The sequence below is a fragment of the Mercenaria mercenaria genome, chromosome 14 (assembly GCF_021730395.1).
Source record: "Mercenaria mercenaria strain notata chromosome 14, MADL_Memer_1, whole genome shotgun sequence".
NCBI lineage: Eukaryota > Metazoa > Mollusca > Bivalvia > Venerida > Veneridae > Mercenaria > Mercenaria mercenaria.
The window spans coordinates 47,759,348-47,786,371 of record NC_069374.1 but is presented as its reverse complement, the minus strand read 5'-3'; the positions used below and the strand labels follow the sequence as shown (position 1 = coordinate 47,786,371).

General features: G+C 33.1%; 1 protein-coding gene and 1 long non-coding RNA gene across 12 annotated transcripts in view; one reads left to right on the top strand and one right to left on the bottom strand.

Annotated features, from left to right (window-relative positions):
• Nucleotides 1-3,401, bottom strand: part of LOC123527483 (uncharacterized) — a 64,612-nt gene extending 61,211 nt beyond the window's left edge. Inside the window, exon 1 of one of the 4 annotated variants that reach the window (XR_008367092.1) lies at nucleotides 2,571-3,401. This is a non-coding gene — a long non-coding RNA (uncharacterized LOC123527483). The remainder of the gene's footprint in view (nucleotides 1-2,570) is intronic. The other 3 variants (XR_008367091.1, XR_008367094.1, XR_008367093.1) reach the window with 3 other exon arrangements.
• LOC123527482 (tumor protein 63) overlaps nucleotides 1-26,665 on the top strand; it is a 57,880-nt gene extending 31,215 nt beyond the window's left edge. For 3 of the 8 annotated variants that reach the window (XM_045306958.2, XM_045306961.2, XM_045306962.2), the window contains exons 2-13: nucleotides 10,167-10,298; nucleotides 10,469-10,583; nucleotides 15,439-15,537; nucleotides 16,131-16,201; nucleotides 17,297-17,562; nucleotides 17,806-18,022; nucleotides 18,279-18,391; nucleotides 18,808-18,908; nucleotides 19,157-19,278; nucleotides 23,988-24,221; nucleotides 24,917-25,010; nucleotides 25,684-26,665. In XM_045306958.2, coding sequence (XP_045162893.2) covers nucleotides 10,167-10,298; nucleotides 10,469-10,583; nucleotides 15,439-15,537; nucleotides 16,131-16,201; nucleotides 17,297-17,562; nucleotides 17,806-18,022; nucleotides 18,279-18,391; nucleotides 18,808-18,908; nucleotides 19,157-19,278; nucleotides 23,988-24,221; nucleotides 24,917-25,010; nucleotides 25,684-25,980 — 1,861 coding nt within the window. In that variant the 3' untranslated portion in view covers nucleotides 25,981-26,665. Of the gene's footprint in view, nucleotides 1-7,547; nucleotides 7,658-7,685; nucleotides 7,836-9,690; nucleotides 9,808-10,166; nucleotides 10,299-10,468; nucleotides 10,584-12,423; nucleotides 12,665-13,874; nucleotides 14,008-15,438; nucleotides 15,538-16,130; nucleotides 16,202-17,296; nucleotides 17,563-17,805; nucleotides 18,023-18,278; nucleotides 18,392-18,807; nucleotides 18,909-19,156; nucleotides 19,279-23,987; nucleotides 24,222-24,916; nucleotides 25,011-25,683 lie in introns of those variants that run through there. The other 5 variants (XM_045306959.2, XM_045306960.2, XM_045306964.2 and 2 more) reach the window with 5 other exon arrangements.
• Nucleotides 26,666-27,024: the final 359 nt, after the last annotated feature.

The following is a 27,024-nucleotide window of genomic DNA, read 5'->3' as shown; positions in this document are numbered from 1 at the left end:
ATTAATTGATAAATTCCTTGAATTAATAAGATATTAAAATATGAGCGTCTTTTGAACCTAACAGACATTTTAACAAAATTCTTTAATGGCTGATATATGCCATTCCGTCTTTCCGCTAATTTTGGGCGCCGATTTATAACGTAAATATCGACTTTTCGCTCAGCGCCCCCACTAATTATCATGTTTTCAATCCACGCTCCCGCCCTTTCTTATTCCTAGTATTTTCTCTATGGAGAATCGCAGACCAAAAGTTTAGATTTAATATGTAAATCGTTGGGGAGAGTCGAGCGAAAACTGGCTGATCAGCGGGCTCCGAGCAAGGAGTTGAGGTTTGAAAGGCATAACATTGGTGGGCACCCGGGCACCCAGCCGCTTTACATCTTGAATCTCACTCAACGCCAGCACCCCCCCCCCCCCCCCCCCCCCCCCCCATAATCGTGTTTTCGCTCCGCACATGTTATCGAATTTTTGCTCACTAAACACTCCGCGTTTAACTTGTTTTAATTCTCGTGTTTTCGCTCGACGGGGTCGCTCGGCGAATTGATGAAATGGTATAAATCAGCCACTGTAAAAATCTTCCATTTCTCTGTTATGAGTGTTTACTGAATCTTAAATCTAATAATACAAGTAAAATATTGTTCGTAAGAAGTTCAACATTTATTATACATTCAATGTAGGCGTATGGTAAGTTGTTAAAATAAAGAACAGAATAGAAAACTTGTCAGTCCATTATAAATGAGTTTTACCAACTCTATAATCAAACATTTATTCCACACCCCAACAAAAAGTATCGATCTGGCTCTCTATATATATATATTTCATACGGATGCTCATAGCATTATACTGGTACACAAAAACGTTGAGATTGACCTGAAATATTGTTTAGTAACGGCGTTTAACCAAACGCATACGCACGCACAAACGCACGCAAGCACACACATATCTTCTTGCAAACCTTACCGTCCACTGATCCCACTGAGAATGTTTTGAAGCACGTTTTTCATTTTTCAACGAAATCCTAGGACATATCAAATTTCAGCATTTATCAGTTTCCAACAAGCTTTTTCATAAAAAATAATGTTAAAATATTGTCGCCGTAAGTTTTAACATAAAAAGGTCGACTTCTAGAGTCAGTTTTTTAACGGTATAAAGATTTATGATCATATAATACAGACACAACACTGAGAGTAAACAACAACAAGGTCTACATTTCTGAAGACTTTTCTCTAGCTGTACTTGTTGAGCGCCAAAAAAATTAACACCTGTGCCATGTGAGTGCCGTTTTGAAACCCCATACCATCTTTAAACACGAGTCATTCTTTAAATATAACAAATTAAGTCTTGAAATTTGAACTGGTTATTGTAGGAAGACATGACTATACGATACTGTATCAAAAATGAATACATTTGGAGTATTTACTGAGTATTTTACGTGTTTTTTTTTGACATTTGACATTTTTGAGTCAAACGTTCACGTTTACCTCGCCGTATTTTGTTTATTTCAAGATGAAATGTTGTGACACTCACAAAACATAGTCACCAATTATTCATCAGGGCGCAGATATCTTTCATTTTAAGAAAAGTTTTGAATTACCGGAGATACAATAAGAAATACTTAAACCACCGCTCCTCCAAAATCGCTTATCGAGCGCTGTATGTGTGAGTGCCACCTGTACTTGGGAGCGCCGGTACCAGGGTGTGCGGTACAGGACTTGAATATTAAAACAGGGAGAAAATCCTGGGCGGCCGGGTAGCTCAGTCGGTAGAGCATTGGAACAGTATTTCGAAGCATCGGGTTCTAGTCCGGGTCTGGCTGCACATATTCTCTACCTGTGACAACTATACCTCAAAATCAGGGGCAAAAATCAATGTTATTTCAGCAAATATGTTTCACTGTTCATCATAACTACATGTACAATGTATCTAGGCAAAAGGTTGCATAATTACGGCAGATCATGTAAATTTTATAACATTTTATATATTGCCATCATATTAACAACTGTACTGTTTTATTCTTTGTATAAACTATAAATATGTCTTTATATCCCTGAAAACGCATTATTTCTCGGGACAGGCAGCAATTTCTACACACCATCCCGGCCTTAGGGACTTTCCAGTCCTGTCATTCGCAGGGTAAAACCTGGAAAATGTCACAATATCGTTTTCAATTATTGATTGAATTTCTTCCGCAACTGTTTCAAAATGACATACATGGACAATTTATGATATCCGTAGTTTGAATAGGTATTGATTTCTAAGATTCTTAAGTCAAATGAGCTTTAATGCGGATTAAAATTGTGACTCCTGACCAACCCAGTTTTGAACGATTAGCGATTAAAATTGATCTTTTCTAATGTTGAATGACTCCAGCTATACAGTCACTCTGCCCTACTGAAACCATTACATTACTCTACTGTATTGTGTCAACATACACCAATGATATACCTATCAAGCACCTGACAACGAGCCAACACTGCGCTATTTATAGATGTAAAGTATGTAAATAGTTTTATCGGACTTTCCTGGTATTTTGTATAAATAGCTTTGATAAATGTCACTGAAATACCTACTTCATTCAATGTCATATTTTTTCATATCTTCTCTCTTTTTCTGATCAATTATCAATACAATCTGTATGGGATAGCCTTCTGATAAAGAAAAATAATAAAGAGGGTAATTCAGAAATTTCATTCTACGGATAAATTCAAAAACGTCATTTTACCTAATAGGTATATAGTTTATTTGAAATTGATGGTGCCCGCATTGGTATTTTGTGAAAGCAGAAATTGCTTCACTGTATTTTTTAGTATTCAAGAAGAGGTCACAATCTGACAAAATATAAAGCCTCCTTTTGTAATTTTATTTCTGGACATTTTTCAAATATTAGTCAGACTTTGTATGCTCAAAGTCAATGGGATCAGCAAACTTTGTTCGAGTTACTTAACCTAAGAACAATACATACATTTATGATAATCATAGGGGTTTTGCTGGGGCCTGATGATTTCAAGTGCTTTTGAACGTGTACACGTGCATGAAAAAAAAATGCTGTATAAATGTAGTATAATAAAAAAAATAATAAAGTGAAAAGTGGTGTTTGAATTGTCTCAGTTCAAGAGAAGACAGTGACAGTGTATATATAACAACCTATACTACCGGTACTACTTTTCATTTACTTCCTGTTAAATGCACAAAGATAAGGCATTAGCAAAGATCAATGAATTTGATATCTCCTCCTAAATCATTTAAGATACCCTAGTCTCATTACTTTTATTATTCAAAGTCTTGACTTCAAAGTTAAGAAGGTGTTTTAATTGCACCAAGGTACAACAAAAATAAATTTGTTTAATTGTAAAGGTAGAAATTATTGTCCCTTTTATCCAATGTGTATTTTCACATTTTTCATTTTTCGAAAATCAATAGAAAATGGCTCCCTGGCTGGTTCAATGCAATTTATTACAAAATAATTGGTTTACAGTGGACGATAATATTGAAAGGCGCTAACACAGAAAAAAAATCAAAAGTACATAAATAAAAATAGAAAACAATAAATAAGCAATTTTACTGTTAGATCTTCAGTTTTTTATTACAATCCATTAACACCTATTGTAAAAAAAAAACAAATTGAAATTGTGGTCAGGTGCCTAAGGTCAACATGTCAGCAGATTTTTTTCTTTAGCTCAATACATTTTCAAATAGATATGTGCAAATTGCTTTGCTGTAGGCAAAGACTTCTGAGAGATATCCAGCTTGATAAACTGAAATAAATGCACAAAGCTAATTACTAAGGCTTTGCATGGAACAGTGGCATGAATTTATTTTTGGAAACCGGAAAAAAAGTTTCACTATCCCTATTCTGTATTTTAACTAAACCAGTATGAGTTTAATTAATAGTCTCCCTTTATAGTCTGCACTATTTTATGTCTTATAAATGCATCTATAGCCTCTTCATAATACGAGGTAATACTATTTCTATTAAATTCTATCATTTCAGATAACATTTTGCTTTTTTTTTTTGTAAACCATTAATTATGAATCTATTGCTTTCTTTTTTCCATTCAAAGAGTTGTTTGTCTGACTGTATACTGGTGAAAAACATCCCTTTCTCTTGTTTTCGAAAATTCTGGTCAGTTTGTTTTAGGTGCTATTTTACGAAAAGGAAGACATCTACAGGATGTTACAGTATCGAGTATGTAAATATTTTTGTGAAAAACTAGGCTTAATATTACAAAAAGCAGCCCATGTCAATTTAGTGTCAAAACAACCATTTGTCATCATGACATCTTAAAGACGCATCTCTGGTGCAAAACAAAGTCCTTCTTTCTTTAGAATTTTGAAGTATATTTTATATGGAAATTTGTTGGAATATAATAAATCATGGATTTCAGATCTTCAAAAATTTGAAATTTTACAATGCTCTGATCATTATTGGAGGAAAAAAAGACTAACTGTGTCATAGCACTTCCTGCTCTCAAGAGATTCAAAGCCCTGAAAACAAGTTCCTTTTAGAAATTTAGCAGGGTTAAGATAGGAATATATTAAATCATGAGATACATTTTCGGATAATTTTCTGCTTTATATAATATCTGCTTTTTTTACAATCATGATGGAGACACTCAGTTTTATGTATACTTAATTCTGTGCTCTGTGCCAACAGATTTAACCTTCCCCTAATGAACTAGCTTGTCCATCTTTCAATCTAAACAGTACCATTAACTATTAAAAGTGGTGCTTGCCAAAAAGATACTGACTGATTGGCAAACAGTGCAGTGCAGACCATGATCAGACTGCATGGATGTACAGGCTCAGATCTTGGTCTGCACTGATCGCAAAGTCAGAATCACTTGCCGCCAGGCTAAGGATTAAATTTGTACAGTTTCAACTACCACTTTACTCCAATAGGAGCACAAGAAAATGCACAGTTAATTTGCAAGATTTCTTTTCAGAACCAAATGTGAAATTTTCAATTTTAATACTGGGTACTAAATAATGATGTTACATGGCACATGAGCCATGATGAGACATTGATTTTATTCAATGATTATATCCCATTATTATGTTTATAATGTTTGAACTTACATTATATGTATTGTATGTACACCTGTTAGGGACTAATACTTTCTTTAATTGCTGATCTGTTCTTGTCAGTATTAAAGGTTGACAAGAAGTGTGCACAGAAATTGCTTTTAGATCATTTTTCAATGAATAAGTTTTCATTACTGATTTTTCAGATGTCCTGCCACATGCCAGTTAATTCAGCTTTCATTTTCTTCCTAAAATGACCTGCAATTACTGTAATCTCAAATCAATTTTGGAGAAAAATCAAATCTGAATATCACCTATTGTTCAGTTTCATCAAAGCGAAAATGACAGCAGGATGCAAATACCTCTACAATTGCCTACAATCATACTGCGCTTTGTGCAGATTATTTCACTGATTGCGCAATAGCTTTAATGCATTAATATACTTCCAATTTCCATATGGATTGACAAGGTTTATCAACACAAGATGCCAAACACTTTTGTAAATAAACAATAAAACTGTCAAAACTTTCTGCAAAACATGCAAAGATTTTTTTTTAAATACCTATAATGCTATTGATGACATGAGGTAAAGTTCAGGTATTAAAATAAAGTTTTAAAGAATTAGCCGATTGGTTTTAGATTACCGAAAAGGATTAACTCTTAATGCAATAAAGACATAACAATACAGCCTGATAGCACTGTTGCATAATCCGTTATGGATAAACATTAGATAGGGTAGAAATGTATGATGTTGTATCTAACTGTTAAAATTCTCCTTTGAAATGATGCCCCCCCTGTACATCACTGCACTGATTTTATCTTAGTAAGTCAACAGGGGCCAATATGTGGGTTTAAAGGGACCAGAGAAAATCAAAGCTTCCTAGTTGATAAGATCAATGCATTAACTCCCTATTTTTAATAAATTCCACAACATCAAAGAGAAAAGGCTTAAACTATTTATGTAATATCTTTATTTTATTGACAAAAAAGTGCAGCTAATAAATTTGTAAGGAATGTAAAAAGCAATAGCAAGATCTTTATCTTTGTGCAATTAAGTGTAATTATACTTTACAATTTCACTCATTAATTAAAAATAGTCAACAGGAAAAACAGAATCTAAATAATTATGATCCTTTTAATGTTTATACTGAGAAAAAGATGGATGACAGATAAGCCTTGAAAATAAAAAAAAAATATGATACCCAGAGGTTTTTAGTCTGTGTTCAGACCCTATGTTTTGTTCACAGGAGATAACTCTTGGAGGCAATACAAATTTTGTATTGTTATGTCCCTTTCATTCTCAAAACATACTGTCTGTGCAAATCTGGTTTGAGCATCTCCTGAATCCTAGATAATCAGAGCCAAGACTGATAAAGTCAAAATATATAAATAAAGAATTATTTTTTCTAAAAATAAAGATTATCTAGTCGGTAGCCAGACTAAGGGGTTTTATGCATGGTATACATGAACAGAGGGCTTTTCCATAAATCTTCAATTCAGTTTATTAAAGAGTTAGATTTTACCTAAAATAAAAAGAACCATAATCACATAGGTGCATATTTCCTTCCCCTGCCAGAAATGCATGTATTAGACCTGGGAAGAAGATAGATATATCATTGCTCCAGATTAGACCATTGCATTTCAAATACATGCAAGCAAATGTTTTAATATTAAGGACAATTCTTCAGCAGTCAATCTAGTAATTATAAAAGATCATTTTTGACATAAAACGACAACAGTATGTTTGAACAACTTATCAAACATGAACTTTTGAGTGAATCCCTTTGTAAGAATCATAAGTCAATCAAAATTTGAGTAAACCATTTCTTATTACTCTCTTCTTAAAATGTGTAAAATACAAAACAAAAATGAGTAATTAATGTAAAATATGTCATAATACATAATAAAAAGAAATGGCTATATAAAAGAAGTTTATATATCGCTTTTAACAATTATCTGATATCCAGAAGTATAAAATACATTTTTATAGCTCATGCCGATACAACAAAGATGGTTCTAAAATCTCCATATGAGCCAATGAAAAGGTATGTTCTTTTCCATTAATAACGAACAATTATGTGCAGACGTAATAATTAATTTATATTTGAATAAAGTTGACATTATTTACCTTTAATTTTGAAGCTAATTAAGGAATGAAATGGATGAAATGTTTGGCCATTGAAGAAACTTTCCATAAAAATTGAAGAAACTTTCCATAAAAATTAAATACCACATAATTATAGTAAGGCAAAGTGAAACTGAAAGTAAATTTTATCAAACTATTTGATAACTCAGTGAGCTCGTCGCATAAACGGTGCCTTTAAAGTCAGCATACATTTCAATTGCTTATCAACGGCTAATCATTAAGGTAACAAGTAAAATAATTAGTGTCGGCTTCTTCAGAGATAAGAAATTACGAATTTTTCACAGGTAAAAGTGAACGCCTCTTACCCGGTAAGGTGTGAAGTTAACATTGCATTCTGATTGGTCCGTTGGCTTAATCCCTTTCCGCACTGTGTATAAATACCTGTTAAAGATAGTTCGAATTCAAAAATTGTGCTTTATCGATAAAAATGGTTCTTAAAGTTGAAGCAGATACTTGTGGAATGCCTGTAGGACCTTGGATTGGGCAGGGGTATGTTATTTCATCGATTTACAGACATTATAATTGAAATCTATAAATAGGATGTTGTGTTGATTTTGGCGCGTGCTGTATCCATCCGCCTCATATTCGTTTGTTTACAAACCACGTGTGTTGAGGAAACTGCTTTCTCATCTAAATGACCACCGCCTGTGTTCTTCAACTTTTTAAAGTAACACATATTTATATGTTTATTTTGCAAGTGAATAGATGCATTTTATTTCAGCATGTGTTGAAACCTTGGATTTATGTTAGTGAAGTGAAATTCAGAGCATGCATTCATAAAATGAATGAGCTGCATAAACAAAGATGGCGGACAAGTTTTGTGTATTGGCGGTATCTGTCAATCAGTCCGTGTTAATTGGGAATTAATTGATTGTTCAGCAGATTTTTAATACATTTTGTGTTGGATTTTGCAGTCTCTAGCTTCGCATTAATGTGCCGTCATATAATGACAATTTGGTGTTTCTGTACCTCCAATCATGCCAATATTCTATTTTTTTTTCTGTTTAATTTAGTTAATTTATACCAAGCCTTGTCCAAGGTAACCTTTTGCAATTGAATTTTGAAGTATTTAATGAAGGTTAATTCTAGGTAGATTTAATACACATCTATACCAAATTTTCACTTCCTTTCTATAAAGTATAAATAATGAATAGTCCTGCAATAAAGTTATATGTATTGACCGCTTTAAGAACACCTTTTTACTGATAATAGTTTTGCACCATGAGCACAGTTAAAGTTCAGCTATTTCAGTTGCTAAAAAATGCCAGCATTGACCATCTTTCACAGGCACATAGGAAGTTTTTTTCAGATTGGTGGGGCACACAGTTTGAAAATCAGCTGACCTATAACAAACCCAGTTCCATGAAAAACAACTACAAAACTGCACAACTAAAATTGACTCACTGTCAAAAGATTGCTATGATAATTACCTTAATATGTCAAATTATTGGTAGGGTGGGGGGCCCAGCCCCCGTTCCTACAGCCCTGTTTCATGACTGTTAAGCTGCACTTACGATTATAAGCTAAAAAAGTAAAGTTTTCCAGTGCCATGGGAACTACCTTGATAAAACAACATTTTTAAAATGTAAAACTGGAATTATGTCTGTTCTCAGAACTTTGTAAGTGGCAATGTTATGAACAAACCACAAAAATAGGTGAGCTAATTGATTGTTGTGTCATTTTATCAGATATTTAGTTCATAGCAAGCGGGATGACATTAAGTACTCCACTTCATTTATCTTCTTAAATTGAAGAGGAACAGTTTCTTTGAAAGCTGTATTGATGAAATATTTAAAAGGATCAATTTCATCAATCTTGTCAGTAATGAATCAAAACTCAATGCTATGATTCATGGAATATTTGGAGAGGTCAAGACACCTTGTATTGGAAATAATTACCAAATTATAATAAAATGCAATCATACAGTTGGTCGTTATCATGGGTTGTTAGTTTTATTGCCCACCTATTAGTCTGTACCAACACTTGTATATTGCCTGGGGTGCACTGATCCCTATCATAAACGTTGAAAATATTGTATCATTGAATTATCTGGTACTTTTCTTTGTCACATTGTGTTGAGAGGTCTTGTTTGATTTTTATCTATTTCATACGTTTGCACTGACTTCAAATGGTAACATTTTTTTTTAATTTCAATGCTTTTTAACGAGACAAGGTTCTGCTTTCTTGTAAATATGATATACCTATTGAAAAAAGAAGGGGTCTTTCTGAGTATACCAACAAAAATCACAAACTATGCATTTTATGTTCCTACATTGTTTAAGATTGATTTAAAATCTTTAATCATTAGTAGGCAATATCCAATATCATTTAATTTAGACTAATAGTGACTACCAGAATTAATGCAATATTAATTTGTATTGATTTCACGATAGGCCTTTTATTGTGGTACCGTTTCACAATCTGAGTAATTTTTGTTGGTTGGGTTTATTGTTTTGCCATTATCTTTATTTCACATCTTTGGCTCAATTGTCATCAAGCATGCAATGAATGAGGGTATGAGAGAGAGACACTGCTATAGTTTTATGGCATTTTATTGTGATAAAAAATCCATTGACGAATGTCTTAACGGCACTGCACAGTTATTTTCAGGCTCGTTATAATGATGCTTCACCTTTGAAGTGCGTGTTTAATTTTCATTGATTTTGAAATTCAAGGACCTATTTGTTTATGTGGTTTGAACATAAATTTCATGTTTAATTGCTGGCTGCATTCAGGACTAGGATTGTGCAGTTGACAATTTCTTTGATCTCTCTAATTGCTGAAGCTGGTAAAATCACTTTGAACTGAAATAAACGTTCATATTAAAGAATACAGAATTCAAAACCTTTGCAGAAAAATACTAATAGTAAAATATTGTTTTGTGCTATGGCAATTGATAGCACAGTCACTCTAGGATGTTTTTTTTTTATTTTGCCTGTACTTTAAGGAATTGTTCGTCGATGTGTAAAAATGACAGGATTTTCTTGTGTGTTTTCAGGTTTGGTAGCATAGGGCTTCCAGCTTGCCACAAAATGTCAGCAGAAGTAACTGCGACACCACCAAACGAACCAATGTCTCAGGACACTTTTGAATATCTCTGGAATACTCTAGAAACAGTCACAGACAATGGGTAAGATTTGTTTTTTCTTTGTGTCATTTTTCTGGTTGTTTAAATACTAAAATAGAAATAGCTTTACAAGAGAGTTAACTTGTGACATCAAATCAGTTCAAAAGTATTGATTGACATGTTTAATAAGAGTTGTCTCCCTTGTATTTAATGACATTTCTGCTTTTTTACAGAAATTTCACACACATCAACTCAAGAGACCTTGACTACTCATATGAAGATGCGGACGAAGGTGCATCATTACAAATTGACAAATTTAGAATCAACAGCAACGAAGTATCAGACCTTGTAAGTTTTTACTTTTTTTATAAGCAATTATTAACCGAAGGTGGAGAGAGGCACAGTAGGTCAGAGTAGTGTCTCTTACTGCAGGTATGCAGGTCATGGCTTCGAATCTCAGAGAAGGTGAAATTTAACTGTGTACTCCACAATTCCTTACCAAAATGAAAGTACTGGTCCAGGAAGTAGTGTGAATATTACAATTTGTAACTTAACCAAACCAGGAAGAAATTCTTTGGAAAATACATAATTTGGTGTTAGAAATTAATATTGTAATTTGTATTTCACACTTTTTGTCAAGCCAGTTCTGCATCAGAGCACTAAGTACAGTTAAAAAAGCAACAGTTATAAACTAAAATTTATGCGAATGTTGATGATATGTTTGTTTCACAGTTAGGTTTAAATTGCAGTTACATACAGCATTGTATTCATCAATTAGGATCTAAATTGACATATATGCACATTTGTTTACATCAATTTAACGCTGGTAATTTACCAATTTCGTCTGACACAGGATACTACTAAAGTGTTTGACCATAGTGACAAAAGTACAGTTATAAACAGATAATGGCGTAATAAATGTGCCGTCAGTACATTGTTAATCTGTCATAAACGTTGTAATGTAAGAGTTTTATTTGGGAACACTTTAGGAGATGGTAAAATGTAATGATTTTTATTTGTCGAGACAAAGAAATGAGTAAAAATTACTTTTAAAGAATCTTTACAAGTGAGATATTTAACAATTCAAGTGAAAAGAATTATAATGGCATGGTAGATATATTTAATGATAGTTTTAATCAATTAAATAGTTCTGTGTAATTTTATTTATGATGCACACATTATATCAAAACTAAAATTACTAAATAAAGAATTTTTGTCTTCATTCTGCTGTACACAGAGTACACTTGATCAATGAACAATTGAGCCGCGCCATGTGAAAACCAACATAGTGGCTTTGCGACCAGCATGGATCCAGACCAGCCTGCGCATCCGTGCAGTCTGGTCAGGATCCATGCTGTTCGCTAACAGTTTCTCCAATTCCAATAGGCTTTAAAAGCTAACAGCATGGAGCCTGACCAGACTGCGCGGATGCGCAGGCTGGTCTTGATCCATGCTGGTCGCATACCCACTATGTTGGTTTTCCCATGGCACGGCTCAATTAATGATTGCCAGGTAGAATGCGAAAACCCCTTTCAAGTGTTCCGCAGGACAGTATTGATTTGACCATGAATCAAATATTGCATCCCTGTTCATTCGTTTTTCATTGCTGCAATTTCTTTATAGCTTTTACAAATACACAATGCAGGTGATTATAATGCATTGAAATTCTTTCCGATATTACACTTGTTTAACTTAACGCTTGGGCAATCTGGCTAAAAGCTACAGAATAAACAATGGCCCTATGAAATAAAAACCGTTTATTGATATAACCTATGAAAGACCCAGATATAACTATAACGGTTTTGACAATTCACAAAGTTTAAACTATTTATAACTTCGAATGGCTTTTCCGTTATCGTCATAGCAACCCAGGGGGACGCTCAATACCTGTAAGCAAGTAAATAAAACTTTTTATGGAGTTTAAATCAATAAAAAATGTCCAATACACTTTTGTGAATTAATATTTTTCCAATACACAGTTGCACATGAATACTCTTAAACAATATTTCAATGATATTAGGAAGGTATTTACCTAAAAGAAGGTTTAATAGTTAAGCCTAGCTTAAGAATTTAGACTGATATATATACCTTTACTTATCTACCCCCATTATGATAATGAATGCTTCGATGTGATTGGGCATGTATTGATCACCAATCGTGTTTAATCACGTCCCTGACAACTGGAATTGTTAGATCGGCTTCGGAATCGTTCAAGACCAGACTTGAAAACTCAATGACAATTTTACCATTAGTATTTAGTTTTTCATTTAATATCATACATATTTTCATGAAAACTTTGTGTTTGTAAATATTGTGTAGTAATTTATTTATTTGAAATATTTTAGCATTTTTTACTGTGATATTTAAGTTTAAACATTTAAAACAAAAAAATGATAAAGTTTGAGAGGACAGGATTTACAACCTATAGGGTAAGTAAGAACAAATTTCATTGGTTGATTTTTTCGAGTTGGGTTTCAGAAGTTGAGATAACAATTTGAGATGTGCAGGTTGCAGTTAATTTTAGAAATATACATTATATCTTTCAATATAGAAATGCAGTTTTGAATTCATAATTAGATTTACTACAGGTACAATTTGAAAAGGGAAAAAGTGAGAAAAAATATATAGTTTTCCATAAATTAAAGATAAATAAAAGCCTTTTCATAAAAAAAAATGTTCATTAAAATTTAATGTTTATATATAACTGGTCTAATTTAAATTGAGATTAAAACTATAAGAAGGTTATGTTAAAAAAAACTTTATTTCTGATTCTGAAGACACTTAAAAATATTGTCCGATATTTCTGTCTTAACAATATTCTCATTCTTTATTTGTCAAAGTATATAATAATTTAAAAATAATTTGAACTTTCACTGCAGCTTTTTATAGAAATACTACTCGGATACAGAATTATTTTCAGACCCGTCACATGATATATAGTTTATCGATAACTTCAAATCGTCAACTGTGAAATCAATATTTCAGATTAGCAATGCATAGAATTGGTGACAGTTTCAGTCGCTAACTTTAAATAATTCAGTTTTCTGTGATGTGGTAGTTCACTCGACTTCCCTAATGTGGGCTATCAATTATTAATACACAATAATGAACGACACGTCAATTTGTTTGCTCATTATGATAGTTGTTTTAAAAAAATTACCTGAGGCACAGCAGGTGGATAGCGATCATTGGCATACGTTTCGCACCTCTGATTACAAATTTCTGGTCACGGTGGTCAAATTTATCGCCATTTAAATCGGTGTCAGATCACAGGGGACGTTGTTGAATAGCTGTAATTATATTAACAGATCACAAGCAGTAAAGTTAATACAAAGATCATTATTGCAGCTATAAGGGTGAAAAAAAAATTACATGCAGAGAACACAAAAAAAAGTTTTATCCCATAAAATAGATAAAAAAACAACGATAATATCACATACATTGTCATATTTTCTTAAATATTTTGAAAGACATTTAAAAGCAAGAAAAAATAGTCATCAAATTTTAATCAGTGTTTTAGTAGGCAAGATAAAGCTTGTTCAGGTGTTTTTATCTTTGTTGGGAACTCGAGTGTCCATCCATAAATACGCATCCATCGCCTGTTATCTCTCTGCATATGTATGATTGTATTCTTATGTTATATGTATCATAGATTTATTGTAGGTCGTAATATACAAGTGTTTAATAAATTAATAAAAAAAGATCTATAAAAATGGATTGTAAATTCCAACAGTTTTGTGCCAACAGCATGACTGGGGCGTTAAGTTTAAAGGTACTGTCTCCACTACCATAATTTAATCAAATTAATGTTTTTCACTCAATTCTTGATGTGGTAAGAACAGAAATGTGTTATGAAACTTTAGTAAAAGAAATCACGAATACTGGTAACATTGAAATATGAATTATGGTATAGTGTACATTAGACATACATGTACATATAAACATAGTTGTTATTATTGATAAAAATAGCTTAATAGCAAGCTTGTAATTTGTTCTTTTCATTAATAAAAGGTGTAATTAAATAGATAAAGTTATTTACCCAGACTTGAGTACAATTATTAATGTTTACATATATACTTTAAGAGGATTAGAGAGCCCCTAATCCTATTTGCAAGTTGCTAAACTTTAAGCTGGAACACCTTTTCATTAAGAATCACCGTGCACACAGGGATTTGCATTGGAAGATTATGAAGAGCTTTGCTCTAGTCTATTATTAATTAAGATGACTTTGTTAAAGCTGGCATTTTGTGAAGAAAAAACAGTTGCGTAAAAGCTTAATCAATGTATTTGTTAAATTTCATTAGTTTTCTACTGACCAATATCCAGTACACTGTTTTGTGTGTTTTGTATTTTAAATATAAATCTCAAAAATGTCTTTTGTTTTCTGCTAAGTTGACAAGGATATAAAATGTGCTAATTTGCATGGCCTGGTCTCAAAAGTGAAGAAAATCTATTAGCAGTATTTAACATATCTGATGGGACTTATTGATCATCACATCAAGGTTTGGCCACTTGCTAAATACTGTTATCACACATGTCGATCATGTGACAATTAAATATTCACCAACAGTATTGAAATATTGAAAATGTTCAAATCATTTTACCAATAATGCCAATACTGGTGTATTGGTAATGTATGAAACCTTTGCCCTCGATTGCTCTCTTGTCAATAATTTTGAAGTGCTAGACTGGACTGACATTGAACAAACAGTTTTCAACTTTGTAAAATGTAATGAATATGAAAACTTGACTGGTAGTCTCATTTTAAAGATGTATCACACTTAAAAATTCTTCCCCGTTGACAGTATTTCGGCATGTAATTTTATAATCCTTTCAAGAGAAAATTACGTTTGTGACACATTGTACAGTGTTAGATTGCGTGTGAGAAGAAATAAAACCATGATAGTGAATATTGCTGTTTTATTGGCCATTTTATCACATCAACACCATTTCTTCATTTGCTGAAGTGATCATTTATCTGAGGAAACAATTTTGAAGTGCTGTGTGGTCAAAGAAAATGGAAAAGTACTGATAAGTTTGGCAGGTCTAAGAGAAACGTGAGAAATTGTGATCTGTTTTTGAAGAGAAAAAATGATATTTGTTTTCAATATGAATCCAAGTCATGAAGTTTATTTTGAGTTTATTTAAACAATTAAAAACTATGGGTTTTTTTTGGTACAAATGAGCTTTTCCTCTCTTACAGTTGAACCCCATCATCGGACAGACATCATCAGCATCAATGTCACCAGATTCTCAGACCAACATCATCGGCTCCACCGCATCAAGCCCATATCATGAAGGGGTAAGTTGTTTCACCCATTCCATCTTTCGAAATTCTATGAAGATGTACATGTAGTAGCATGGGAACCAAAAAAAAATGGGAATTCACTTTTCGGTATCAAAGCAGATATGCGTGCACGATGCCAACTGTCTGTTTCTCAGTCATTTACTTCTCATCAATGATTCATGGAACAATTATGTAGTGCTAAGTCTGTCAATCAGTGCGAGTAAATCACTTGTTCCAATCACACGATAAGCTGATGGAAAGACACGATTATTTTGATACAAGGATCGTAGCCTTCATCACCAGCTACCTTGATTGTATAATTAGGAAAATGCAATCCCAAAAGAAATTGATGGAAAATTGATACACTGAAAGGGATTGTCGGGAAATATCGGAAATGCTGGAATTTTACGATGATACTAATCAAATTAGCGAAACTCATCAAGAAAATGTAAAATTTCCATAGAGATTAATTTAGAAAGAGATTTTATTGGCCGCTTCACTTTCTTATCTAATTGATGACATCGTATATATTGTAATATATTTTTTTGTATTAGACAAAGCCTTTGAAGTGAATGTTATTTTAATAATTTTTGTTTTCATTATTTCAGACCTTAACGAGTCCCCCACCATATTCACCACACACAAACATGACATCACCCGTTCCCACAGTTCCTTCAAAGTAAGTAGCCATCAAAAAATCTCTTTTTTGTGCTTAAATCTTAAACACAGTTTTCAGATTGTTTTCTCAAGAGCTAATATAAACTCATGCCGAATAACAAAATCTAAAGAAATTTAAAGCAATTTTCAACTGCTTGCCATATTTTCACACATGCGGCGGTATTCATTAGCGCCAAGGTTCTTTTCTGTGTTAAATCGACTCTTGGCTTATACCTGGTAATGAAATCCCCACTTGGATAATTGCCATCGTATTGATTTTGAAATCAATAGCTTAGTTTGGTGCAATCAGAGAGAGAAAAAATGTCCACCGCTGAATAGAATGATCATGATATATAAACCTTATGACATTTCTTTCAAAGAGGTCTTGCTCATTTTTTAACTGTAGGTAGGTCAGGAGTACAGATTTTGAAATAGTTGATCTCATTTTAGACTATGGGTTAAATTTTGAATGAAACTACCTGAAAAAATGGCAATATGTAACATAAGTATATCATAAAGTCTGGGTAAATAGTGTTTGTTTAATTATTATACTTTTTTGGGGACATGAACATACAAGAGGTGAGATAAACTGGGTTGTATCATAAAAGGTCAGATTTTCAATGGCTGTAAAATAGAATGATTTTGAATTGAAGTGGATGTATGTAAATATTAAAACCTTCTGAAGATAGGAAAAGATAAATCAATTGAGTATGTAAATTCTGTCTGATAACGGCTTAAACTTGAGACAGAATTAAAATCGAGTGCAAAATAGGTCACCAGTAGTGTCAAAATAGAAAATGTTCATCAGGGTTGTACATTCAGCTAAAAAAAGAGAAAGAATAAAAATCAGAGCTGTTTTTTTTTTTCTTCATGTCACTGGCTTTGAATATCTGTACATTTATAGTGGTACTTACTTTACTTGTCCTTAATGGAGACCTGTAATGGTCTTAATGGGTGTTTAGTATTTTCTATGAGCATTAAAAAGGTAGAAATGACTGACTGTCTACAGTTAATTGAAAATGAGATATTTATAGTACACTTAACTTGGAAACGAAGACAATAAAGGCTTTTTTTGATCTGCGGTAAATTAATAGTCATGTTTGTTCTGCTCTTGCAGCACCAATTATCCAGGAGAATATGGTTTTGAGATATCATTCGCCACTCCCTCAAAGGAGACAAAATCAACCACTTGGACATACTCAGATATGCTGAAGAAATTGTACGTACGAATGGCCACTACCTGCCCAGTTAGGTTCAAGACTGCCCGCCAGCCACCACCCGGTAGCATCATCCGCTCCATGCCCATCTTCATGAAACCCGAACATGTCCAGGAAGCTGTCAAACGGTGCCCTAATCATGCCACATCAAAAGAGTTCAATGAAAGTAAGTATTTATTTTGAAAATTTGGTATTTTGATAATTTCTATTTACACATTTATTGGTAAAACAAGGAATGTATATTTATTTATTGAAGATTCTGAATGAAATCTAATAAACTTATATGACTGGTTGCTAGGATTGTACTTATTAATTTGTCGAAATACGTTTCCTCATTGCTAAGAAATTTCCAAAATCAAAACATCTAGTGAGAACGATGTCTAAGTAGAATATTCTTGTTTATTTTTAGATCACCCAGCTCCAAATCATCTTGTCAGGTGTGAGCATAAACTAGCCAAATACGTAGAAGACCCATACACAAGTCGCCAGAGCGTAATCATTCCACAGGAACAGCCCCAGGCTGGGTCAGAATGGGTCACAAATCTCTTCCAGTTCATGTGTCTCGGGTCCTGCGTTGGCGGACCTAACAGACGCCCACTCCAAATTGTGTTCACGTTAGAAAAAGAGTAAGTATTTTAAAAAAAAGTTTACATCTTCTAAATAATTAAGTTTTATGAAGAATGTAATATTTACGCTGTATCTCAAGCTCTCTAAGTAAGATTTAAATGGGTATTTGCATCAGTTTTCGTATTATTATTTTAATTAAAAAAATCAACTTTACAGTACTAGTAGACAAAAAAGTGATAAAAATAGTAAATAAATAGTTACTAACCATAATATTACCAAATGAATGATATTTAATCTGTTCATTTTGTTTTCCAGCAACCAGGTTCTCGGAAGAAGGTGTGTAGAAGTGAGAATCTGTGCATGCCCTGGTCGTGACAGAAAAGGGGATGAAAAGGGCATGTTGCCCCAGTCACCACAGCCTAAGAAAAGTAAGCATACTTCATAATGAATGAAATCGAGTTCAGAGAAACACCCAGAAAATATCGTGGTTTTTGCAGAAGACTGCTAACATGAATTATTTATTATAGCACATAAATACATACTAAATAATCCTTGTTAAAATCTGATTTTTTTAAAAATGTGATAAAAGCTTAATGCTCAACGAAAGCACTGTAAGGCATGTATAGGCTTCCTGGAAAAGTTAGTACTTGTGCTCTGAGCATAATATAGTGTAGATTCCAGCCAAGTTCATAGCCCTGTGACCTCGCACTTGAGTGCCAGCACCATTACCATAAGACCAATGTTTTGTTTACTTTTTATGAAAATGCCACATTCAGAAATAGTGAGAAACATTGTTGAAAATTATGGGAGCTTAGTTTAAAGGTTTTATTGTAACTATTTTCAGATGGTGCACTTCCAAGACTCACCATTGGAACAGAAATAACAACAGTGACAGCTGGCAAGAAGCGTAAACTTGAGGGCGATAATGACACGTATACACTCACTGTAAGTTTCTTCTTTATTTTGTTGAATGAGACCACAGTTCTTTTCATTTCAAAAATTTTAAAAAGCGAGCCTATCCAATAAGATTCTGTATATAGGTATTATGAAAATAATTTTTTTTAAATAGGTTCATGTGGGTAACAGGGTTTTAAAAAAGTATAACACATGAGAAAATGTTTCTTTAAGTAAAATCAGATTTTGAGAGCAATTGTGTATATTCAAAGTATTCATATTTTGTATTCATGTTTCAGGTTCGAGGTTTGGAGAACTATCAAATGCTCTGTAAAATTAGGGACAGTCTGGAAATAGCCTCACTTCTTCCACAAAACCAAATGGACTTGTACAAACAGAAACAAGTGGAAGTACAACGGCAGTGAGTACTCTCCCCTGGATTGTATAAAATGCTTCCAGTAGTCTCCCTTTGCTTATTTTCACTCTTAAGCTAAATGGTGTGCTATAAATATCATGCCAAGTGCAGATATTTGGTAACAGAAGACAGTGCCTAGAAATATAGCTCACTGGCATAACAAAGGCCTGTTGAGTTGATGTTCATATATGGCTAAGCAAAGGAAAGGAAGGCATTTTGTCTTTGTTCTGGCCTGAGTCGGCGACTGATGAATATATTACAGAGACTCGAACTGTAAAGATTATGTAAAATGCTACATGTGTTCACTTAATAACGATGTGTTCTATAAAGAGTGGTGCAAAATGCATTGCATTCTCCATTTATCATACTCCGTCCATTTTGTATAGATAAATACATGTGTGATTCTGTTGTTTGTTTTTCTCCCTGTATATTTATTATTTCCCATTCCTCACGGGAAGTTGTTTATGGATAATAATTTATGATTAATTTATTGGACAATAATTTATGATTATTTATTGATATTTATATATTTAAAGTTTGCTTAATTTAATTTAGTGTTCAAAAATTTTAAGATCTTAATCTTAAAATATCTGTGATTTTTTTTATTTAATTCTGGTAGATATATCTGTGATTTTTTTTTTTATTTCCAAATGGCACATTCCTATAGATTGGTTGCTTCTGTATGTGAGGGGAGATAATTTGCTTCCCCTTGTTATTGAGCTTCACCCTATTTGTCTCCCTTACTTGATTTTTTTTTTTAAATCCTTTTTGTGTGACACTTTCTTTCTCTCAGCAAGCACTTACTTTGGACTCTGCTTTGACCTTTTTATTTATACATAATGTGTTTTTATAAAGTAAAACTGTAAGCAGCCTAAGCAGTTGTTTTGGTATCTCGATGTCTCATCTTCAACTTTGTGTTGCTACAATATTGTAACAAGAGGCAAAAATAAAAGAACATATTCTTTTCTTGAAGCTCTTGATTTGATTTGTGTTTCCTTCATTTGCCAAGATATTTTGAGTAGAATGTGAAAAAAAAACAATTAAAAAATATGCAAATTATCTCCTCAGTTTTGAGATGCAGCCAGAAAATAAATTACAAAATTGTTAGTTTTGGGTTTGTTGTATTTTTGGGGTGTTTTTTTGGTAGTTCAAATTTAATCTTAGGGTTTATTTTTGGCTTTTTGGGGTGATTTGGTGGGTTAAGGGTAGACAACTCATGCTAGTTAGATCAGGAAAGGTAACTCTTACCTGTCTACTTGCAGATGGTTGTCAAACGTCTTGGCAAAAGAGGGCAAATCAAGACTTATGAAGAAAAAACATCGCCCCGGAAAAGTGATTCGGCAACCTTTTAAGTAAACAAAATGTCACATGAGATAACAATATTGGTCGCGAAAACTGCGAAACAGTCCACTATCGTCAGAAGAATAAGGCAGCTTCAAAAATACCGTAACCAGGTTAAAAAGACGTTAAACTTAAGCGAACTGGTGTCAATGGTAAACTTCAGGAAGTGGCCAGAACAGGCACTCGAAGAAATTCAAGAATCAGTGACAATTTTTCAGACAGAATAAAATCGATGCAGAGCCAAAAACCGCCTTTTGCTCAGCAAACGGAGCGCTATGCAGCTTAACAAAATGTGTTCATACCAGAAGCATCAAATACTTGCACATCGACTTGCATACAGCTCTTCTCCATCGTGCAGAATAAAATCATCATTTCACATCCATACTCATTTCATAATTACATTGTCTCATGCATTTTTCATGCTACATTAAAAATTGTACTGCGTCGTTTCATAAGTATATTTTAGGTTGAATTGTACTAATCAGTCATTAACTGAAAGTACAAAATTAGATTCCGTTATTAACTTCTAAAGCTAACGAAATTCTTGTTCCGATCTGAAAATTTAAAAAATCTCATTTTATGCTGTTTTTATTGTTTTTGCCAGTCTTTGTTTTTAGTCACACATTTGCCGTCCATGACTTTTAAGCCTTTTAGATTAGTCTGTGTAGATTGTAGACTTTTATGGGAACATTACACTTAAATCGGCTTTTTTCTTTCTTTTTTTTCCATATTTTTTTTTGAAGCAGAGAAATGCTTTTTAGTGCTATTTTTGTATATAAAGTTATTTTCTTATTTGATTTTTTTTTTAACATGTATATATTAAGAAAAATACCTCAAGTACTGGTATGATATTTGTTACTTTTCTCTTAGAATTTAAATAAACAAAAAAGCTCTAAAATATTTTCAATGAAATAGCCATTCTTTCAAGATTTCCCTAAGATTTTGGAATCATTCATTTCATTTGCCTACATACACAAGCATTAAAAGTGCATAAAATCATTCTCTATGCCAAGCTTGCATTTTAAAAAAAATCTAAAATACTGCCAGCTTTTTATATATAAATCTGTGAAAGTGTGTATTATCTTGACTGGTTTTCAGTAAAAATGTTGGATCTAGATCTTTATTGTTTTTATTGCGTTGTTTCTGTACATATAATAATTTATTTAATGTTGTATATTATTTATTATGATAACTTGAAAGTACAGGTTATTGTAAAAGTTTTGTATTTATATTATAAATATGCAAGAAGAAAGTATAAAAAGTTGTAAAAAGAAATCATGTTGTGTTTATTTTTTCCTCTGGAAGTTTTGCTGACAGCCAAACTCATTTCAGTGATTGTCTGGACTTAAATGTATATTAGCATTTATATTATTATTCTCTGTATTTGCCTAAAGTACTAAACTAGTCTTGTAGGTTAAAATGCCTTGCTCCCACTTTGATATTTTGAGACCAGTCTACAAAAAAGTAGAATTTGATTGGCTAATCGAGAGCTTAGTATTGACATTGTCCAAGGCAAGGTTGCACTTAGAGACTGGTTGCAACAAAGTTTACCAACTTTGAAACTATTGTACCCATCCATACATCTTTTAACACTTTTTGCATGAAGGTATACGAGTCGCACCATGAGAAAACCAACATAGTGGGTTTGCGACCAGCATGGATCCAGACCAGCCTGCACATCCATGCTGTTCGCTTTCAAAGCCTACTGTTAGCAAACAACATGGATCCTGACCAGACTGCGCGGATGCGCAGGTTTGTCTGGATCCATGCTGGTCGCAAAGCCACTGTTAGTTTTCTCATGGCATGGCTCATATTTGCATCAAACAATAGTGCCAGTCTGGTAATCCATTACATACATTGAAGTTCAAAAAAAAAAAAAGCATTGCTAAATTGTGAAATCTGACAGAAGGTACGAGATGGTGGATTACTCCACACAAACAACATCTAGTATTCCGAGCATAATGTAAGTTTCATTTTAGTGCATTTTTAAAAGTGACTTTGTAATTTTCGAAGGGACTTTCTGTAAATTACGTTAACTTCAAAAATTACATCTTTTAGGAAAAAACAGCAACACGCATTGGCGTTAGGAACATAACAAATATATGAATGAATTATGTAGTACTGAATATAGAACTTGCACTGTAAGTTAACTAAAGTTCTTGTTATCATTTGACATTTGAAAGCTAGAACTTTTTGAAAATTTGAATATGTTATTTGTCATCAAATGCTGGCTTCGGTCTCCCAAGGTCCTTATTATTACATTTTGTAATGGATAAAATTGACAAACAAATACCAGTTCAAAACTGTAATGATGGGTACTAACACTATGTGTTCCAGCATTGATTGGTACTAACAGAATGTGTTCCAGCATTGATTGGTACTAACAGAATGTGTTCAAGCATTGATTGGTACCAACAGAATGTGTTCAAGCATTGATGGGTACCAACAGAATGTTTTCAAGCATTGATGGGTACCAATGTATAAAGTATTGATTGGCACCAACAGAATGTGCTAAACATTGATGGTCACCAACAGAATATGTTCAAGCATTCAGCTTAAAAGATCAAAAATTAATAAAGTTTTGTGCACAAAATCATTTTCAAAACCATGGTCATTGGTGCTGACAGAACCTGCGGAAGCTTTCAGTCTAAAATCTCAAGTGAAAGGTGAAACTTTCATCAGTTTGCACTATTTTAAAACGACAAGTGTTGGGTGTCAACAGAACCCATTCAAAGAAGAAACAGTTCAAACCGGAGTGATAGTCAGCTATACAGACAGCAGATGTTTGACTTGTTCACAAACATGGTTATAGCCGCCAGAGTAGTACAAATGTGGTTTCAATAAGACTTCCGTGCCGCCAAAAATGTACAGCCTAATTTCTACAAGACTTTTCTGCCGCCAAAGTACAACATGATTTCTACAGGACTTTAACACTACCAAAAAGTACAGAAGTCGAGTGCCAGTTTGAAGAGAAATATCTGGAGATGGATATATATATTTTTTTTCTATTAAACATTTGTAAAGTGCTTGCTGCAAAGTAAAGATGGTGTCACATACATTATAAGCTACTTCTTAAGGTTTTTCTACAATTTAAAAAATTGTATTGTCAACAATAAATATTCTGGTAAACCTAGTAGTGTTTCTAAGATAACTTTATGTGTACAAGTTAGAAGAGTTTAATTTGATAGCACTCAAATGCGGCTCAGATGTTCTTTCATTTAGTTTTTTGTGGCAACGAGGTCAGTGTTAACATGATCCTAAAGGAAGAATTTGTATAACATCAAAACTGATGATTATTTTTTCTTTATTAGTTGTCTCTGTCATATGATTATGAAGAAACAGTTTCTTATAAAGCAACATATTCTGTTTTACAGACAAACGGCTAGGGTTATGGCAATCCCATCCTCACAGGTTGCATCGACGTCAGTTGTACAGCAACAACAGACAACACTGACGACAGCAGAGACGAGACAGATGACACAGTCGTTCAGTCCGTCAGAGGTGTCGACAACAGATGTTGTTACAGACGGTCACCACAATGGCATACCACAGCCAATAAAAGAAGAAACTATTTCACAGAATGGAGAACATGATAGTAGCGTTGATACGTAAGTTTCTTAATATTCTGTAATTGTTAAATTTTTTTAAGGAACTGCTTCTAGAATTTTAAAGAAATTGGATGGGGACATGTAGTTAGTATTTCCATTAAATTTTTTTAAATAAATAGAATTATGCCATTTTGGCCAAGTCGGCAAAATTGAATGCCAACAAAAGTAAAGTGGTAGTTTCTCTAACAAGTTGTTTTGATATAATGCTCTGTAGGGTTGTTGTACAGTCGTATGTTAGGGTATAGTTATTTCTGATATAAAGTTTGCAAGAATTTCTTGTATCAGTTTTATATATAACATGGCTGACAGACTGCTGAACTTGTAAGCTTGTACGTCAAAGTTTTTATTAACCTTTATCCTGCTTAATTTCTAGAATGAACTAATTTTTTGCAGTACAGTCAAACCTGTCTACAAAGACCACCCTTGGGAGAGCCAAAATGTGGTCTTTGTTGGGAGGTGGTTTTTGACTGTACCACTCATTATTGAAAGCGGTGTTCACTGGAAATTTCCTGATTGAATAGCGTCTAGTGCAGAGCATAATCAGCCTGTAGGCTGATCTTTGTCTACACCGGACGCAAAGGTAAAATAAAAAACCACTTGCCGCCAGCAGGCTAAAGGTTAAGCAACCCTATTCAGCTGTATAGATTGTATGAGCAGTTATGTATTATAATACATCGTGCCTATCTATCTTACAGGTGGCTGAATGCATTGGGCCTAGGAGCTTACATCGATGGTTTCCATGAACAAAATCTGTACAGCTTACTACAGCTAGATGACTTCTCCCTTGATGTAAGTATTCAATGCTATTTACTTTTATTTTTTGATTAACTATCCCCAACAGGGCTTGACAAATCCACTTGTTCGCTTGAAAGTATGAGTAGAAAAAGGCTTTGTGCAAGTGGGACTTGCTGTAGTCCTCAACCTGCAGAAGAGCAATTTTAGGCAAAAAAATGTAATCAAGCTGATTAAAAAAAAATAGAACCATGCAGAAGATTGACAGCTAAAAAAATATGACACAGTAGTTGAATTGTTGTGTGCAAATTGCACCATTACGGTATCAAATTATAATTGTATTAGGTAGACGCTGAATACTTCAAGATAATGGTACCTGTGAAAACTGTTTTGCCATAGTGAATCGAAATCTGTTTAGAGGGGAACAGAGGTCTTCCTTCAACATCAGAGCTGAAAAGTCTCGGACATGGATTGGTTTTATGTGACTTGAAATTTTACAGAACAGACCTTACCTAGCATTCTCTTTAGTTTAAAGAAACGAAGAAAAAGGCATATATGTATATATATATACTTCAGTATTCAGCACATCAGTTTCATACAGACATTAAATGGCTGTTACATTTAAAATGTTTACTTGCCATAGAAACAAGAAAATTGAATAAAGAATTCTAGCCTGAATATTGTATGGATGGTTTCATTTTGTAACGCTTGATACTTTGTACTATTTCAGGATCTTGCTAAGATGAAAATTGGCAATGCCCACCGAAATAAGATATGGAAATCCTTGTTGGATCTCCGTAACCAAGGTTTCACAGCTATTCCTGTTGACAGCCAAGATCTACAGAAAAGTGCATCCAGCACGTCAACTATCAGCATTGCATCACAAAACTCTATTTCACAGAACAGTACTTATAACCCCGGTTACTATGAAGTAACACGTTACACCTTTAAGCACACGATATCATTAGCAGAAGAAAAACATCTTGAAGGACCATCTCCAAAAGTTGAGAAAATGGGCGAATCATGAAGTTGATTTCTGTCGATTTTTTTTGCTTTCATATTATTTTTTATATTTATGTATGTTTTTTAAGTTACTGCTGTTATTATTATGTTAATGATTTATTATGATGAAACTGGATTTCTTTCGGAGAAATGTGGTTTTGTGTGTAATACTTAAGAGGGGTAACTCATAAAAAAAACTTTTTTTTTTTGTTTGATTATAAAGTGAAGGTGTTAATTGCTGGTAGGGTTTGTTTCTGTTTGTGCAATGCTGTTTAACAACTGTTTTATGTAACCAGCTTCTTTTTATCGAAATACTTCAGAGTTTTTGTAACTTGAGTAAGTCTTTGTACAAGTACAAAAAAATAGTAAAAGTGTTAGTAGTAGTTAGGGTTGACAGAGATGTTGGAGAACTGCAGGCTGGGAAATTTTTTGGTGACTTGTTTTGCCCTTTTTACGGTATTTAGACTTACTCATAATAAAGAAATGTTACTGTGTAATGGAAAGTTTATTTTCATTCTGAAGTTTTAAATTTGCTATCACATCAGATGGCAAATATTTGTGAAATATGAATTTGCAAATATTTCCAACATCAGGTGGCAAATATTTGTGAAATTTGAATTTGAAAACAATTTTGAACATAAGGTGGCAAATATTTGTGAAATATATATTTGAAAATAATTTGCAACATCAGGTGGCAAATATTTGTGAAATATGAAAGGTGGCAAATTGAAAACATTTTCCAGTTTACAGTATACTTTTTATATAGTTTGGTTTCTAGAATAAGTTCATAGAAGGAATAATTAATGTTATTTATTATAAAATTGATACAAGTGTTATTGTCATGTGTATTTGGTTTCAGTTTGTGCTGGAAAGTTGAAAAGTAGTAGTTTCGTTTTGAAACCATGATTGAAACTGTTGTTATATTGTTTTAAACCTTAGACGAATGGTTTTTAAACTGGAAAAAAATTGTAGATTTTTTCCATATTATTGTGTTCAGAGTTTAAATTTAACAAAACTAACAAAATGTGTTCATAGACATAATGTAATATGCAAATTGACCATTACTCGA